General features: G+C 44.7%; 1 protein-coding gene across 6 annotated transcripts; it reads left to right on the top strand.

Annotated features, from left to right (window-relative positions):
• Positions 1 to 1,562: 1,562 nt before the first annotated feature.
• On the top strand, positions 1,563 to 18,194 carry dbnlb (drebrin-like b). 6 transcript variants are annotated; one of them, XM_061260546.1, is made up of 15 exons: positions 1,563 to 1,830; positions 5,609 to 5,664; positions 6,594 to 6,706; positions 6,903 to 6,977; positions 7,544 to 7,690; positions 8,627 to 8,704; positions 8,798 to 8,949; positions 9,145 to 9,199; positions 9,592 to 9,666; positions 11,335 to 11,446; positions 12,081 to 12,197; positions 13,773 to 13,844; positions 14,171 to 14,310; positions 15,728 to 15,815; positions 16,708 to 18,194. In XM_061260546.1, exons 1-15 carry the CDS (start codon positions 1,748 to 1,750, stop codon positions 16,842 to 16,844), a joined length of 1,500 nt encoding a protein of 499 aa, XP_061116530.1. In that variant the 5' UTR covers positions 1,563 to 1,747; the 3' UTR covers positions 16,845 to 18,194. The 6 variants fall into 6 exon arrangements, with proteins under 6 accessions (XP_061116530.1, XP_061116528.1, XP_061116532.1 ...); XM_061260544.1 differs by having other exon boundaries at positions 11,275 to 11,446; XM_061260548.1 differs by lacking the exon at positions 12,081 to 12,197.
• The last annotated feature ends 580 nt before the right edge of the window (positions 18,195 to 18,774 follow it).

The following is an 18,774-nucleotide window of genomic DNA, read 5'->3' as shown; positions in this document are numbered from 1 at the left end:
AGATTTGTTCCCCATTTCTTTGACAAACGTCTGTTTTTCCTCTAAGAACATGGTACTGTCATTTGGATAATTAAGGCTATGATTTTGGCATCCAGTGTGTTTCTGCCACTACCAATCCTTTGGGGAAGGAATAAATGTACAGCAATGCCACCAAACAGGATTGTCAGCATACCTATGGTATTCCAGAATGCTTGTGTGAATGTACCTTTTATGTGGGCGAGTACTTTTGTTGCTGGGTAGAACAATAGATGGTTATTTTAGTGTATAACTCACTGGAAAAGTCACTAACTGTAGCTCACTTGTGCTTTTTGTATTTATTTTATTTATTTGCTATTTATTTGTCTTCCGGTCGTCAGCTTGAGGGCAAGCAGCCTCAGTTTGTAGCCTGCTCTTTTCAGAATCTTTTGTTGGATTATCCCATTGATTGGTGCTGTGATCTCTCAGAGGAGGCTGGCAGTTTACCGGTATTCTCTGCACACTAAAAAAGCAACCTTTATACAGCCATCTGTAAGATTTCAGGGATTTCATTACAGTTTGCCTCTCTTCTCTGACACCTCTGATGAAATCTTAGCCTTAACTGTTATGTTATCCTGTATATAGATACTGTAAAATCTCAATCAGGGCTTTGTGTTTCTTTTTCTTTTTGAAACAAACAGGGGGAAGCCACCATTTCATTTTAGCAGAAGTGCAGGAGGGAGAATTTTTGCCGACCCCCCCCCCCCCCCCCAAAAAAAAAAAAAAAATCAGCGGCCTTGCTAACTTGACATCCTGGACTACTCCGGTTTTTGAACTGTACAAACGCCTCTCCACTCTGATCATGAATGTGTGTATGTGCTGAAGCTCTCTGCCCCCCCCCCCCCCCCGACTAACACAGATTCCCTCCTATTGCATTCAGGTTTGGTTTGACTGAAAGGAAGCCCCAAGTTGTCAACACTAAATTAATAAAGCTCCTTTTGTTTTATAAGTTGTCTGTGTGTCTTTTGTGCATTATTTAGAGACTTTCCTGTCTGAAAGTAAATATTTAGTGGAGATATCTTGCTTTCAGCTTTAACAGACCTCATCGTTAGATGTGTTTCTAAGCCCAAAAATGAAATCGGTCAAGCGTGGCTTTTGCTGGCACCATTTGAAGGGACCCATGTATGTTCAAAAAAGCACTATGTTGATTTCACACTTCTTATGATTCTCAAGTTCATAATTTGCAAACCAAATGTCACAACTAATAAACATAGGACCATTGTCTTTGTTTTATTTATTACTATTGCAATTATTCATATTTCTGATAAGCAAACAGCATTTATTCAAGAAAGCTTCCCTGGAAAATTCTCGGAAAAAAACATTCACAGGTGACACTAAGGATATTTGAATCGTTTTTTCTTTCATGGAATTAACACTATGATTAAACTACGTGAGTAAACAAGCGTAGTTCCTACAAAACAGTGGTCAATACATTATACTCATCCGGACAAGTCATTGACGTTAGGCAACGTGTTGCGTGTAATGGGACAGCGACAATTTCTCCCTCCAACCGGCAGAGGGTGTATTCAATGCGATTTGGTGTCTCTACAGCACTCGCAGTGGGGAAAGGGAGAAGTACGTGTGGCGGGGCTCGTTTCCTGTGTATGCATAACTGATATCCTATCCTTGTCAGCGGTACTCTTCATTCAGCCGATTCTTGTTTCTCTGGATTGTAAGTTAGCTTCACTAGGGAAAATCTAAGACCAAACATAGTGGTTAGGGTGGTGGAACCATGGCTGTGAACCTCAGCAAAAACGGCCCAGCACTAACTGCTGCTTACAAGGAGGTGGTGGACGAAAAATCCAATACCAACTGGTAAGTTAAGGGACGAAAAGGATTTGCTGCGTTGGCTCATTGCGGTAAAATAGTTGTATGATTTACGTCAGCTTGCTATTTTATCTTTGTCATTAGTGACTTACAGGCATCCGTTCCTGAAATCTCACGTATCGGTAGGTAGATGCTTGCTAGGCTTACGTTAGCATATATGCTTCTACAGCTAGCGAACGCGTTACACAGATTCCCTGGTTGTCAAAGAATATACTTTGTTTGCTACCCACCTTTGTTTAGCATGTCTCTGCATGTGAATTTGGCTATGTCGCTATTGGCAGACTGCTTGTTAATGGTCTCATCTCAGTTATGATGGTTTGCTATCTGGATAGCTAACGTCGTTGCTGCACACACGGGTTTCCCATTGAGGTTAGCTAGCTACGCTGGAATGTTAGACTTTTCTCCTTGGCTATGTGTCTAGCTGAATTCCTTCCTGGTTGGTTAAGATCTGTTTGTTCACAACCCGTTGTTGTTGAACGCATGGTTGGTACTTATTTTTTAAGCGCACTCATTTACTACTTATTAATTGTCTGGATAAACCATTATTCACGTTACTTCATTATTTATGAAAAGCCTGCCTGGTTGTCTGAATGCTGGTTTCCTACGCTTGTTGCATTTTGGCCACTCCCAAAAGGACAGCATGTTAAAATGGCTTGGCTTACAGCAGGTGGGGTAGAACAATGACATTGGACTGTAACGCATAGTCTAACTGGCGTGCTGTAACTAAAATGATTTAGTCAGAGAACTACATTTTATCCAGATTACTACAATTATCTGGCATGCTCGTGTATAGCTACGCTCATTTCTTGAAATGCAACATGTACTCTCATTCTGATAATGTAACTATCAACGATTGCCTTATTGTGTCAATAAGGAAATGCTGTAATCAAGCAAGAAAACACTGCTTAAAACGTTATTTAAAAAGTAATTTAGAGGTCCAAATTATTCTCAGATGTGTATCACTGGCTGAGAAATAGGCCTGCATATACACTGCACATACATATACATTTCATAAGCAATATCGATCCAAACAAGGCTTCCGGAAAGTACGAAATAGACATTAATAAAGCTGTGATATTAAAACATGATTTACTCTGGATACATAAATTGGTTTCCTGTGGTGAAGCCTTGAAATGGAATTGTTTGAAAGCACAGCGAATTGGCTAATCGATTCATTACCAGCAATAACTGCCTTTTTGAACCTTGTTCGCCGTTTCTTTTAGAACCGGGAACTTCAGTGTGAGTGTACTTCTCTATGCTTGACATGGTAGATGTTTATCAATTTTGTGGCAGAAAGTCATAGTTTATGCTGCATGGAGCTTCATTAATGCTACACTGGGTGCAAAATGAGGCCAACATATCATGCTTATCCTGAAATAACACGTAGACTGCATATGCATCATTTGCCTAATTGTTGCAAATGCCTGCTCATTATGGGACGTGACAGAGGAGTGTGAGTCAGCGCAAAAGTATGCTGATACTGAATGAAGTGGACATCCTCCCTTCAGAGTAGATCGCTGCTGGTAGTTTGAATTCTCCACTGTCAGTTTCAGTCCTACATTATAAACTGGCGTGTTTACATGTTGAAATGTATAGCATAGCAACTAGCTGCATGTTACGGCAACATTTCTGCTGACATGTAAAAACGGAAGAGCGAATGAGCAGTCCCCTTCACTGCAGCAGTCAGTAGATTAATTCCTCAGTGAAACCTGTTGATGCGAGTGCTTAACGGTGCCCTATATTAATTAACCTCAGTTCCGCATCGAGAGGTTTGGCTGTGCGCTTCTCAACTTCGTGTATATAGCCTAACACACACAAAACTGTCAGCGGGATGGATGGTACGTTTGTGGGCAAGCAGGAAAAGACTGCGTTTACAAACTGAAAGGAAGCAAAGTGAGTGTGTTGCAATCTAATGTTTTTTGAGTGTGCTAAATTAAGACATACTCTTATTTTCTGTAACTCCTGCAGAGTCCTTCGGTTGTTTTTCTTGGAGACCGTACTTCCTCTAACTGAAAGGGAGAATATGCTTTCGCATATGGGCCTGCTCTGTAGAGAGGAAGTTCACAGAGATCCGACTTCCACACAGACAGTCTTTGTTTAAAGACTTACAGCACCGCTGGCTGCACTGAGCTGTTTACATCTGTGCTGCTCTATCTTGGCCTACCAGCTCTAGGTTTCTCATTACTCTGAGAGCGTTTGCTGGTTACAATACACGCTTCACAGCCAAAGGGGTAGGGAGGAATCCACATGTTTATCAAAGGCCCCTGATAAGAATTTGCTATTGGTTATTAAATTGGATGTGAAATACTGGTGTTTGGGTGATTCCTGGTAACTATGTAATGAATATTATTGCATGTCACTATGCAGTAGAAATGGTATAGCCTGGTTAAAATGCATAAAATTGCATCCCCTGCAAACATACATTGATGCACACAGGTTTATTTGAAATGCTGTAGAACACTCATTATTCCTGGCGCACCTGTTAAAGCAGGATACTGCAAACATTCTAGTTTCCCAATACTGCAATGGCTCAAAGGGTGTGGTTTCAGTGCAACCTAATATTGCAGCTTGTGTTTCACATAGTCTCGGCTACTCCTCAAATGCTGACTCAGCCATAGCTTCACTGTTATTAACTTCATCCACATCCATGTTCATATGTCATTTGCAAGAAACCTAGCAATAGATGGCAACAAAGTTGCTGATAGAATGGCAACTATTTTATGTTTGGAAAAATAAATACTTCCTATTTTGGAAAGGTCACAAAACATTGCTTATCTTGGGTTCAACTGCTGCTGCACAACATTTGTTGAAAAGTTTATTTTCTTGCATGAGCTGCTGTATCAGCATTGCCTAGCCTTCTTACTTGCTGGCCTTGAGTTGGCAGTTGGCACAAAGCAGCACTCCTTTCTTCATAATGCCAGTTAATGTATTGCGGACGCATCTACAGTTCATCACTGTGCCAAGTTGCAGTTGAGGCGTGTTAATGGAAACCTAACTGTAGTAAACCTGCGTTTGGCTGATTGTGAAACTTGACTGCTTTTGTGTGTGGGATCCAGACAGAGGAAATGGGTAGAATGCTATTCACTTCAGCACCAAGGTCTAATGCTAGCTAGTCTATTTGGGGAAATCTTTAATCCCCCCCAAACATCTGATCACATTGAGATATTAATACCCCTCTATTTGTGCATGCTAGATTGCACTGCTTTGATTGCCTGTTTCTGAATATAGATGTATAGCGTAGCGTAGCATAGCTGTTGGGTGTTTGAGTACTGTAAATAAACCTTGTGGTTTTCTCTGCTACCCTTCTCCACCGCTGCTTTGGCCTGTTCTTTCTGAGCATGCTCAGTTTGAGCTTGAGGAAATGATTGTGGGTTTATAAGGTGATGTGTCAGAGCGTGCTCAGAAGCAGGCGTACTGCAAGAAACTCTCAAACGTTGTGAAAAAAAAAAAAAAAAAAAACTCAACGGCTTTGTCACACTTGACATGATACTGGGCCCCACAAGTTTTCGTGCTTGAGAAGTGTTAATAGCTCCATGTATTCAGGGTTGTCTGCCTTTCCCATACTTTTCTTTGATGACAAAAAATGACATTCATTCATCAAGTAATTCTTTTTGGCAAAACCTACTGTTTTGTATTTCTAAAATAGAGGGAATAATTCCAGGATCTAGGGAAAATCTGTGGTAATCAAGTTTTTCTGTCACTTCGGAATGTGTCTCTGTGTGCATGTTTTATCGGTCTTGTTTACTCCTGCATCATTTTTCACTAGGGCCTTGTTCACCTATGAGGGAAACAGCAATGACATTCGATTGGCTGAGAAGGGAGGTGAGTAGTTTTGGCCTGCCGTCATTGGACTAATGCAGTCTGTGTGCATCTCATACCATCACAGCTGTGTGATGTGTTTTGATATTTGTTTTCTGAGGTTATTTGTGATATCTTTGAGTATTCAGGTTATGTTGGCTTCTGTCTTTTCAATTTTAATTTGTCTTGATATATCCTGCTTGTTTGCTTTGTATTGGCGTGTTTGTATGATCAATGCTGTATGTGTGTGTTCATCTATACTGTGCTGTATATGTGTACACGCTCTGTGGCCGTGTCTGTGTGTGCACACGCTCTGTGGCTGTGGCTATGTCTGTGTGTGCACACACTCTGTGGCTGTGTCTGTGTGTGCACACGCTCTGTGGCTGTGTCTGTGTGTGCACATGCTCTGTGGCTGTGTCTGTGTGTGCACGCTCTGTGGCTGTGTCTGTGTGCACACGCTCTGTGGCTGTGGCTGTGTCTGTGTGTGTGTACATGCTCTGTGGCTGTGTCTGTGTGTGCACACGCTCTGTGGCTGTGTCTGTGTGTGCACACGCTCTGTGGCTGTGGCTGTGTCTGTGTGTGTGTACATGCTCTGTGGCTGTGTCTGTGTTTGCACACGCTCTGTGGCTGTGTCTGTGTGTGAACACTCTCTGTGTCTGTCTGTGTGTGTACACACTCTGTGGCTGTGTCTGTATTTGCACACGCTCTGTGGCTGTGCCTGTGTGTGCACACGCTCTGTGGCTGTGTCTGTGTGTGCACATGCTCTGTGGCTGTGTCTGTGTGTGCACACGCTCTGTGGCTGTGTCTGTATGCACGCTCTGTGTCTGTGTCTGTGTCTGTGTCTGTGTGTGAACACTCTCTGTGTCTGTGTGTGCACACACTCTGTGGCTGTGACTGTGTGTGCACATGCTCTGTGGCTGTGTCTGTGTGTGACTATGTGGACTCTCTCTCAGATGGGGGTCTGGAAGAGCTGGTGGAGGAGCTGAACAGTGGGAAGATTATGTACGCCTTCTGCCGGGTCCTGGACCCCAACTCCGGCCTGCCGAAATACGTCCTCATAAACTGGGTGAGTGCTCCAGTCTCATATCCTCATTGTTGGTAATGGTATGATTTTCACTGCTAAATGTGTTCACCATTTGTGAACTTGGTCAGTCTGTAATGGTTTAATTTAATGGAAAGGTTCATTGTAAACCATCTTGGATATGTGTTTAGCCATGAACTCTTATTCAGTTGAATGTGAACTAACGGACATTTTGTTTCAGACTGGTGAAGGGGTGAAAGATTCCAGGAAGGGGCTGTGTGCCAATCATGTGAGCTCTATGGCCAATTTTCTAAAGGTGAGTCGAGCTCGTACAGTCCCCGGTTAAGCTGTTACTCTAGCAAGAGCCACTTGGAGTCTGGCATTGCCCCAGCATCACAATCTGATTTGTTCCTGACCCACTCAGGTGTTTGTTTCTTCAAGGTCAAGCGGTTGTGGCACTTCTGCTTTTGTGTACATGTTCACATGTAAAGCCTGCTTCAGGATATGAAACCAGAGGTAGTTCAGAAAAGCAGCCAGTCATGTGAGGCTCCCTTTCATTGAAGGTGCTAAAGCACCATGCGGAACAGCCAATATCATTAGATGCCATGCTGACACTGCAGTTCACGTACAGTATGTGCTGACATCTCGTTCCCTATTTCATGGCCTAAAGGGTTGACCAAATTTCTCTATCTTTTTTAGCCGTTTCCCATCTGTAGTGCCAGGTGTTCACTCCAGGTCCTGTATAGCGGCAGTCTCTCCTTGTATAACTGCATGCATGCTAAATGACGGCTGCTAAAATGAAGGCCAGGCAGAGCCAGCCCGTTTACTGTTCTTGTGGTGTGTGCGCCTGACTGTTTTTGGCCGGCCTGCGTGTCATTCCAGGGAGCCCATGTGACCGTCAACGCCCGCGGCGAAGAGGACGTGGAGCCCGAGGTCATCATGCAGAAAGTGGCCAAGGCCTCCGGGGCCAACTACAGCTTCCACAAAGAGTCCAGCCGCTTCCGAGACTCTGGCCCCCAGGGGCCTGTGGTGAGTTCTCCAGCACCACCCATACGCCACGGAAAACCCCATGTCCTGCTGACATGTGAATATATTTAAATCTCTTCGCAGGTCTGTCTTTCGTTCTTTCTTGTTTGCTATGATTAAACATCTGTTCTCTCTTGTATTTGAATTTGCTGGAACAGTTGTTTAGCATCCCTACAGCTATATATATATATATATATATATATATATATATTTATATGTAAAATACAGTGAAAATAAACAGGAAAATAAAACAACCTTTGAATGTTTTAGTAGTAGGTCAAAGCCAAATCATTTGCCACTCGCACTGTGTACAGAAAGAGAATCTGTGAAGGAATCAATGCTAGGAAATCGAAGCGCGGGTGTCATTGCTGGCTTAGCACTTATGTTTTCCTGTTGATGTTTTGGTGTTGGGTCGACCAGTGCTTCGCTGGGGCTTTACTGCAGTAATCCGCAAGCTTTTCCGGAATGTCCCATGATGACTGGCAGAGATGCGGTAGGCACATGCTGGCATAGCCACTGCCAAAGCCGCACTCAGGGCTGTTTATAAAGCGCTGGCATGTTTGTTTGTAATGGGCCAGTCCCAGGGGGATTCTGCACCTTTTTGGACACGCTTGTGACTGTACTGTCCAGTTTCTGTAGCAAACATGTTTTTGTTCATGAAGATAAGCAGGCTGTGAAGTACTTTTGAGGTCATCCTGAACCATTTGCGTGAAGCACTTTGTGTCTGTCATATATGGTCCAGCAGTATTCCACAGTGCAGATTCAGATTCATGATTTAAAAAAAATTATAATAAAAAAAATAGGCTCTGTGCTTTTCTATTATCAATTAGTAACGTGGAATATATGAACTAGTCCAAAAGGCCTGTGCATTGTACATTGTATTGCATTTAACATAAATTAAACATAAAATAAACTTCCCTCTCAATGCATCTTTCACAGGGCTCCGTCTATCAGAAGACCAACGCCATGTCCGAAATCAAAAGGACCAATAAGGACACTTTCTGGGCACAGGCTGAGGTGAGCCAGCGTGTGCTGATGTGGGTGTTAAATGCTGCTGTGACTTAACCCCCTCTCACCTCCTCTCTTTCTCACCTTCCCTCTCTCCCTCAGAAAGACGAGGAGAAGCGGAGGCAGGAGGAGAGGAAGAGGGTGGATGTGGAGCGGCAGCACCTGGAGCAGGAGAGGAAAGACAGGGAGGTGAAGGAGGCGGCGCAAAGAGACAAAAAGGACAAGGAGAGGGCCAATCAAATCGACCAGCAGAAGTGAGCCACTATGGGATAATGTACAATAGAGACAAACAGTCACATGGTCTGATAAACACAACGTTCTTTTAAACTCCGGTATCCATACTGTAAATGCAAATAACACCATTGGAGCCATTGGGGTCCTCTAAGATGAGGGAAAGTTGTTGGCTCAGTGGCCTGACTTGCATTTGCTTTGGGGGCTGCTTTTGGCAGGAAGTACCAGCGGCAGCAGGAAGCTGAGAATAGGGACCAGGAGAGGCACCAGTGGGTGAGTGAACCTTTAGATCTTTTAACAGGCCTCACTTCCATCTCCCTCTCAGGGTGGCTTTGAGACTCCATTACACTGAGATTGGAGCTCAAGTTTTTATCAAGCGCTCTCTGTCTACATATCCTCCCAGGACCATGGAGAAAGACCGTGATACAGTATAACATTCAGGGGCTAATCCAATGTAAGTGGAGAAAAAGCTTTTTCTCCTTTTAGTACTAACAGAAAAATAGTTTTCTGGATGTTTTTAATATGAAATTAGGGATGTACCCTTTTTTCGGGCTAGTCTTACAGAGAACCCGTCGTTTAGAGAGAACGAGGGTGAGTGTGGTGTCGCCCGTGCATTTTGTGTGTGATGACGGTTGAGTGCTGAATGTGTGTGGCGCTCTCTTCAGGAGGAGCAGGAGAAAGAGTTCCAGGCCGACCAGAGGAAGGGCATCAAGCGCGGGGAATCTGTTGAGAAAGCCCAAGTGAGTCCCTTCACCCAGTCTTCCTTGGGTCTCTGCTGCAGCTGCCCGCTCTTCCTTTTCTCTGCCGAATGGCTAGAACTCCTCTCTCCTCCTTCCTCTCCTGGGCCTGGGGTGCCTCTCGGCTCCCCCCTTAAGCCACCTGTTTTCTGCTCCTCAGGATCTGAACACTACTCCCGCTCTTCCCCCTGTAATGCATAGGCTGGGCCTCTGTTCACAGTGGCTGCTCTCTCTCTTTCTCTTCCTCTCTTCCTCCCCCTCTCCCTCCTCTATTAAAAGCTGGACCTGCTATCTCATTTTTACTGTAGCCAAATTCCATCAGAGGCCATGTGGAATGCTGCTGGGAAAATCATCACTGATATCTATTGGGTACCAATCAGCGGGGTCATACAGCTTCGATGTGATCATATGGTTCGTTTTTTCAATCAAATGGAAGCTGCAAGGCCTTGCTGCTCATTGGCTGTCTTATCAGCTTATTTTCCAGAACCTTTTCACATGGCTTCTTGCGTTTGGTTGTTCACTACTGCATCAGGCTTGGTTAAAGGAAAATAAATACAAAATGTTGCCTATGTACCCCATGGCAGCAGTTATTCTTATTGCATGGGGAAAAAAAAATTCAATATATTGTGCATCTCTCCCAAAAAGCTAGTTCAAGTCCTGTCCACAGCTTGCCTCCTCTAATTTCTTCAGGGTTAGCATTCACATTTAGTTTCGCTTTCCATTCGGGTAAGTTGTGGCAACTGTGGAGAAGCTTGGTTCTGGATCCTTTTTTTCTGCAGATCTGTCTGTGCAACTAAGCCTTTTTGGCTTCTCTATGGAAACTAGGCTTGCGGTTCTCTCTGCAAAGGTGTTGTGTGTTCTTCGCTGCTGCTGTTACAGCCGGGGAGTAAGGCTCTTTCCTCTCCTTGCTGGTCTATCATTGGGCTCTGTAGTCTACGTGTTCCCTGGGGCCGGTTACATCAGCTGGACGTAAAGAAGTTGGTCTTTACTGTCAGTCGTAGCTACATCAGGCATTGTGTTCAGTATTTACGCCTGTTGCACCATCTGAATATTTGACTAGGCGCAGCTATGTCCAGCCTAGACAATGCACCTTCACATCGATATATTATGTTGTGCGAATGTTGCTAATCAGTGTGCGTTGCTTCTACTGCTTGATTTGTTCACATTAATTGTGTCCCCTAAAGTTTTCTGAAAAGCACAACTAGTATAAAATTCTAGTGCTGCTATATGACCATGACGGCGCAACTTCGCAGGGGTATATCACAGAGCAGGACTGAGTTTGCTGGATAAGTTCACCGAGTGAAGCCCATAACCCTTCCCAAAGTGGAAGATGAACTGAAACCGTTGTTCTGGATTCTACAGCTAACTTTGGTTTCCTGCTTTGTGATAAACTCCCTGGTCAGTGATTTGTCGATTAATTGAAAGAGCTCAGCCCAGCAGAAACTGTTCCAATAGCTCACTATCCCCATACATGCGGAGAGGATTTGTCGGGTCTGACATTGTGCACATTTTACGTTGGCTCAGGTGTATGTCCAGCTGGTGCCACCGGCCCCTGGCTCTGTACACACCACAGTGCTGTGTTCTGGGACTGACCACCTCTCTTCTCCATAGGCCCCTGGCCCTGTACACACCACAGTGCTGTGTTCTGGGACTGACCCCCTCTCTTCTCAGGAGGCCGCGTCCCTCATCTCCCAGCGCTCGATGAACCCCAGGGACATGTTCAAGCAGAGGGAGCGGGGCGTCGCCCCCGACAACAGAGAGGCCCCGCCCAGCCCCCAGCCAGGTGAGAGCTCGAAGGATTGTGATTAAAAAGGCTATTTTGTGTGCATGTTCCTTGCCTGTTCCAAATCCATATGTTTCCTTGTAAGGAAAGTACATTTAATTTTGAGTTCACGGCCACAGGAATTGCCTGATGCAAGGGGTCTGCATCAGCCTTCAGGTTTGGTTTTTTTGCAGCAGTCATCATTCAAACCGAAGCAAAGGAAAGTTACAGTGCTTTTCCTATGCTGGTGGGGAAAAAAGAAATCTTTCTATTGAGTGAAAAGAAACCGCTGTCCTGTGCAGCCAGCTCCCCCATCAACGGAGCTCACCCTGGCGGGTATCTGACTTTAAGCGACTGCGGGGCGTGTGGAAACTTGCACACGGATATTCCTGCCTCTCCAGCCCATGCCTTCTGCTGCGCTAATTACTGTGGGGCTCAGCCGGTGTGGGGAAAATGGAGTCTGCCTCACTTTTCTGTCTCATTCGCCGCTGTGTAGCCATGCCATCTCTCCAGCCTACGCCATCTTCTCTGCTCCTGTGAGTAACCTCTCTGTCCTGCTGGCTGCTGTCTCTTCCATTCTGTGTGTGCGTGTGCGTGTGCGTGTGCGTGTGCGTGCGTGCGTCTGTCTGCCTGCCTGTCTGTCTGTCTGTCTCAGGGCGGTTGCACAGCCCCTTTCTGTCCCAGCAGCCCTGCGAGCCTGAACGGCCAAGCTCACCCCCCCGCCCGGCCTCGCCAGTGCCCGCTGCTCCCGCCTCCCCCGACCGTGCCACAGGTCTGAGCTCCCCCCCTTCCTTTCCCTGCTCCACCAAGCACGTCATCACTTACACTACACATACCTCAGCTAGAACCCCCTCATCACACACTGTCTTCAGCCAGAACCCCCTAATCGGCACCAGATATAATTATATGAAAGACTATCCCTTTCAGCCACAGGCTAAGATGAGGCTCGAGTCTGCTTTAGCAGGGGAATTTTTAATGCATGTCACAAGCAGGGCCTCAGCTGTAAGTAGAAAGTCATAGGAACACATACTTTTATTGTGAGCCACTGGAAGTATACCCGCTTTATATAAATATGCCCAGTGTTTTTTAAATACCATGAGTATAGTGTAGCTTCTGCATTATTTTGCAGCAGTCGTAACCCTTTGCCACACATGGATAATACCTTCTGTTGCTGCCAGATTCTATTATAATATTCAAAGTTGCAAACTTCCAATATTAGAATTGTTCCAAAAGGAACCAGCTGCTGAACCAGTTGTATACATTCGATTTTTCACAGTTATTTTGCCATTAAGGTTGAGCGGAGGTTATATGACCATCCTCTGTGTGATGTGTTGGCTGTAGATCTTTGACCAGGATAGCTGAAGAACATTATATGGATTTGTGTGACAAATTATTTCTATTTGTCTCCTGCCCTGCTTTAATATTTGTGACATCCCTGACAGAATTCTAGCATTACATCTCAAATACAATTTATATTTTGTTGACTGCTTTAAAATTAGTACATTTATTCGCCTTAACTTAAAACTGGACAGACAACCACATCACGTAATATATTCCCTGTCGCAGAACATGACTTGTCCGTACGAGTCCCGACCTTTGTGTGACACGACTGACAATCCTAGGTTCCCAGTAATTTCACGGTTGAGCTGCTTTGCGGCAGTGATCGTGACTCTGCCAGGAGCGGAGCAGGAAGGGTGGCGTTGACTCAGACTCTCAGCTCTGCTCCGCGCTCGCTGTTCCCGCACAGTTGGATAGTCGGCTTGTGAATCGACAGAAACGTGTTGTCCATAACCAGTATGAAGGAAGATGTTATTTTAAGCACGGTCAGCACAGCACGTGCACATTGTGTTGGGCTTGAGGCCATTTTGTGAGAGTCCTTCTTTTTGGAATTCTAACCTCTGTGATCGTGCCGTTAGTTCTTCTGTGTATTCCATACGGTTTGAACAAACCTGCTTCATACAGCTGCCTTATCTGTGTCTGTCATGAGCATGACCAAGAGCTGGAGCCGAGATGTACTTCTGACCAGCTGACTCCTCATCACCCACATCCCCAGCCTCCACTCTCAGTTCAGGAATCTGAGTGTTAGGGCCTCAGGCTCTGTGTTAAAGTTTGCATGAGTCATTTCGGCACGATTCCTCCAATGCAGTCATCCGCGTTTAGATAAAAATGACTGCCAAACAAGGCATGTGAAATACGGCTTTTTTTCATAGTCATCTTGGAAAGGTGAGGAACAGGTCATCCCCCTAGGTCAGCCTCTGTGGGATCATAATGTCCATGCCAGTGTGTCCATCTTGTCTGTGCTGCATGCGGTGCATTGTGTCAGTGTGCTTGTGTTTGTGACGATCAGAGCCCACTGTTGAAGAGCAGTCCAGGTCTGAGTGGGAGGAACAGGAAGAAGCCCCCCAGGAGGATCACGAAGGTGGGGTCCATTTCCTCAAACGCATGTCACGTCCACACACTGAGTGCAAGTCCCATCCATCTCCCATGTCACAGCCACACACACGGAGAGCCGCGGGTTTGTGCTGGTTTCTGTTTTCACCTAGAAATAGCAGTCCATCCAGACTTAAACTCGGTGAGGCGAGCTTTCTGCAAAAACCGACTCATTTAATTGCACAATTAAGTGTTTGGCAACTGAGACACAGATTCCATGGCTCTCCAGGACCAGGGCGTAGTGGGTGTTGGTACTGCTGCCACCTGGTGGTTGGTATGTGGAAGTGATTGTGACAGTGTTTTCTGGCTTGGTAGTGGTACAGGCAGAACCAGAGGAACCGGCAGCTGTGAATGAGCAGTGCTACGACTCCCCCTCACACGAGGTCGACCCCCCTGCAGCCGAGGTGTACGAACCTGCCCCGGAGGCAGACGACATCTATGACGAACCCGCCCAGGTACTCCCAGAGCCGTCAGGCCCTCCAACTGAGCTCGGCCATCTTTGAACCGGCACTATGCTGAGTGTCACCGGCCCTGTATGCGCATGTTGAGTGAATACAGTATTCTCCATTCTGAGGTAATGATGGAATGTGCTAGAATGTCATGTAAATATCGGTACATGCGTCTCCCCAGGGTAACATCAACAACTCGTGTCCAGATGTTTGTGCGCTAATTAAGTTAGCCGGGTACAAGAGCAGGAATGGCTCTATAGGGTTCGTACCTGTAGTTTACATTGGTATATTACCTGTCTTACTGAATTCAATTATTTGGCTGGTATATATTGACCATTTGGTTTGTTGATCTCATTATATATTTCCTGAGATTGATCCGTTGTAGACAATGTAGTTCGATGGTGTGGAATTTCAATTCCCTGGTGGCTGTATATATAACAATACTGCCCCTCCTGTTAGCTTGATAGAGGAAAGAGATTAATACTGTGTGTATTATGGGATAGGACATACAGACACTTCTTTGCCCTACTGTGAGGTATCTGGTATATTAGTCTATATATCATGATCTTCAGCTAGTCTGTTCAATAAACCACAGTTGGGAATGTATTGAGATATCTTGCAAGTAGTATTTTTTACAGCTGGCAATATTTTGTAGTACTGACAGTAATTCCTATCATGCGGCAATAATTAAACTACTTATTAATATTATGCACATAGGAATCTGTTCTTGTCTAGTGTCTTAATAACAAATGAATGGTGGAAGAGATGGTGATTATCATGCTGTTCTCAGATCAGTGATTGCCCTTTTAATTTAGACTTACCAATCATATAGAATGGTCATTCATGTCTCGGCAGGGGCTTTGTCTGATGATTGTTACAAACGGGAACTGCTTAGCCTACCCTGTTTAAAACCCTTTAATGTTCTGCTTGACCATTCGGTAGAGCATATCATATGTTTTCCATGGCTCTTTACTTGGCGAGGACATTAAAGGGTTAAAAACGGTTAGTGCTAATGGTATTTCAGTCTGACATTTTGTTTAAGTAAATCTGAATGCATTTCAACAGAGCTAATGTGGACTGTGTGTTCATCTTCGTCATCATGTAGAGTAATGTTCTTGCCGTGTTGTGTGCTCCTGGTTCTGTAACTTGAATCCTCACACCAGGAACAGACAGCCTTGTTGAGATATGTATAAATGTATAAACAGTTCAGATCTGTTTAACAGCTCCGACACAAATTTCACTCTCAGAAGTTGGGGGTTCAGATGGAAACTTGGCTCACCTCCTTTAGTGTTCTCTAAATTGCCATCTGTCCACAAAATTACAAAAATAACCTTGCGTTGGTTCAGCCCGTGATCTATTTTCCCCCCTTCAAATGGTCTCTTCCCAACAGCGGCCCGCTGATCTCTCTGTCTCTGTCCCTCAGGCAGAGGAGCCCAAATCGTATGAGGACCCAGCGGAGGACACGGCCAGCCGGGGCATCTGTGCCAGGGCTCTGTACGACTACCAGGCTGGTGAGTGAGCCTCTGCCTGCCTGCCCTGGGTCAGCCGTGTAATGATGGAAACGTACACTAAGTATGCACACTCATGCAAAACGCCAGGCCTGCAAACCGTGTCTTTGGTTGTATCTACTTGACGTGCGTTCTCATGTCGCTGATATTCAGGGTAGCTGCTTCATCCTGTTGTTTCCTGCTGTGGTGCTCGCACTAGCGTTGCATTTAGAATTTCAGACGACACGTTTTCGAATGCAGCGACTGGTGAAATCAACTCTGCGTAGCTCGAAGAGTCTGCATTGGTGTATTTACATAGGGTATGTTTCTGACGGAGGCCTGTTTGTAGTTCTGCGGCCTCTCCTCAGTTGCTCTCATGCGTGTTCTCCATCGTATGATTCCTGTGAATGGTTCGCAGCGTGGTGATTGCACGGTCGAGAGAAGAAACGCTTCACGATGACGTGACCTGTGATTTAGATTCTTTTTTCATTTGTTCCATCTGTTGCTTCATTCAGCCTCAGTTTTACAGCTTTTCATGTGCAAAGCAGCAGGAGAAAGGGGAAAAAACTGAAGCTCCACTAGAGAGGGAGAAAAAAGTTCCTTTGTTTAAAACTAGCTGCCAGTAGCGTTTATCAGCGGTTCACCCCCAATGAAGTTTATTGCAAAAACGTGCAGTTTTTTTTCTTCATCTCTACTTGAAGTGTAACTGGAGTTTTTTTTCAAAGAAGCGCCCTTGTCACTTGTTTTCCGGCAGGGAATACTGCCCCCTTCTGGCGCACCACCACCACCACCGATTCCAGTGAATAGTTTTAGACGGTTTCCCATGCCGACAGCAGCCCAGCTGGTTTTGATGTTTTTTTCCCCCCCACACTGGAATTTGATGATGCACATTTACATGCTTTCTTTTCCTCCACAGCCGATGACACAGAGATCTCCTTCGACCCCGATGAGGTCATCACTGGCATTGAGATGATTGACGAGGGCTGGTGGCGGGGCTACTCCCCAGATGGTCGCTTTGGAATGTTCCCGGCCAATTATGTGGAACTTCTCTAAGCCTAGTCTCCACCCTCTCACCGGATCAGCATATCGGAGCCATGCTGCTCCCCCAGGCCTAACCAGGCTTCCAGCTCGCTACACAGGGGACCAATTGGATCAACAAAAAAGGCTTCCACATTCGATTGGTATATCATTAAAAAAGATCTACTGAGAAGTAGTCAGGGGACCAATGGGAAATTTAAACATACCCACATCCAAGAAAGCTTAACTGAAAGGGGTCTTAGGATTTTATTATTATTATTATTATTATTGTGATTATAGTAGACCTGTTATTCCATAACACCATGTATTTTATAAACCAAGAAGTAACCCCAAAAGTTGAAAGCTGATGTGCATGTTTTAGCTTAGGATTCCTCTGTGAAAAAATTGAGAGAACTTGCCTTTTGCATTACTCCAAAAAAACCCCACATTTTCTTTAATTTACAAATCCCCTATTTCCCCAGTGTTTTTGAAATCCACATGGACATCCTAGCAAAAAGGTTGCTTTAAGGCTCACTGAAGGTGCCCATCATTTCATGTTTCAGGGAAGCTGGGCAGTGCTTCTTTAGTAGTCACTCGTGGGAGTTACTAGCCTTGTGTTGCCTTTTACTCATTAAGGAGATTTTTTTTTAAATGGCAGTTTTCTTGTTTCTTTCATCCTATCATGTAAATTGAAATGGCTAAAACTGATTTGATTGAGTGAATTGGAGACCACAGTTTCCATTGCAGTCAGATGAGGTATTGGAACAGAAGTGTACCGTAGTTTTGTGACTGGCTGTTTAAGACTTGAGTAAACTTTGAGAACCGGGGGTGGAAGTGTATGAGGAGCAATTAACTGGTAATAAGGCAGTTTCTTCTCCATGGCAACGCCTTGTGACCGAAGTCGACCATGCCAGGCCACACTGCTCGCGTGTCCACATACTGTAATTTGGAAACTTCCTCAACTTCCCCTTTTTGGTTCAGTGCAAATATAAGAATAATACATCTGGTTTTGCAGCTCTGAGCCTGAGGAGGGCTCCAGTATTGCATCATTGAGAGGTCCTGCTGAAGGTGCTGTTGGAAGTCTTTCTGAATAATGAGCTCTGACTAGTGCCCCCCCCACCCCCCCCGCCAACCCCACTGCTACCTGAACCTCCAGCACACGCAGAGCTGAGTGGACCCAGCAGGGTGGTGTGGGGGCTGAAATTATGTCTGCTTTCACTTGTTCTAATCGCAGTCCCGAAACCAGCCTTTCTGCCAGTCTTTTTTTTCTCTTTTTTTTTTTAAACATGTAAAAAAAACAAAACAAAAAAACGATTGTGAAAGAATAATCATTCTGTGAGACATTTGTCACTTTAATGAAAAATAAAGGAATAAAATCATGGAAAACATTTCCTGCATTTTTTAACACTGAGAGACTTCAAATTGCTCATTTTAAGTGCTTCTGATTTGTGGTCACAGTCATGGCTGCAATTCATTGGAGGGGACACAGGGGGGCAGTATGCCTTCTGGTTTCTGTCGACTGAACTGAACGAACAAAATATTGTTACTAAGTCCATTACAGGGTGCACAAAGAGGGCCAATCAGTTTCGAGATGACTAGACAAGTTCTGCTTTTATTGTCATTTGCTAAATCAATTTGCCTATCTTAAAAAAACTGCCATAACCAAGAGGTATAGGCTGTGCATGTCATTGGTGATAATGTTTTACTGTGATCCACTGTACTATCTGGTTAACTTCTGTGTTTAGATGCTTGTTTTATTTTTTTAAAAGAACCAGAATGCACAGGAATGTAGCTATGGACTTCTGGTATGCTGGTCTGCTATTCTGAAAACTGTATTTGGCCATGTGATGTGAGCCATCCTGGTGTTCAAAAGTGCTTAAACCGTTTAATTTTCATTTTTTAAATTAACCAAAATTTAAAGGGCAAAATTTTAATGAACCAGCAAACATTCATTCGGCAGGTTTTA

Source organism: Conger conger, chromosome 11 (genome assembly GCF_963514075.1).
Source record: "Conger conger chromosome 11, fConCon1.1, whole genome shotgun sequence".
NCBI lineage: Eukaryota > Metazoa > Chordata > Actinopteri > Anguilliformes > Congridae > Conger > Conger conger.
Note: the sequence above shows the minus strand (reverse complement) of the source record. Positions and strands in the feature narration are given on the sequence as shown.

Bases quoted from the DNA above. Each gene is read 5' to 3' on its own strand.
- dbnlb (XM_061260544.1), top strand. From the start codon at position 1,748: ATGGCTGTGAACCTCAGCAAAAACGGCCCAGCACTAACTGCTGCTTAC. The intron at 7,691-8,626 runs GTGAGTTCTCCA...CATCTTTCACAG, and splicing joins CTGGCCCCCAGGGGCCTGTG to GGCTCCGTCTATCAGAAGAC. The intron at 13,845-14,170 runs GTGGGGTCCATT...CTGGCTTGGTAG, and splicing joins CCCCCAGGAGGATCACGAAG to TGGTACAGGCAGAACCAGAG.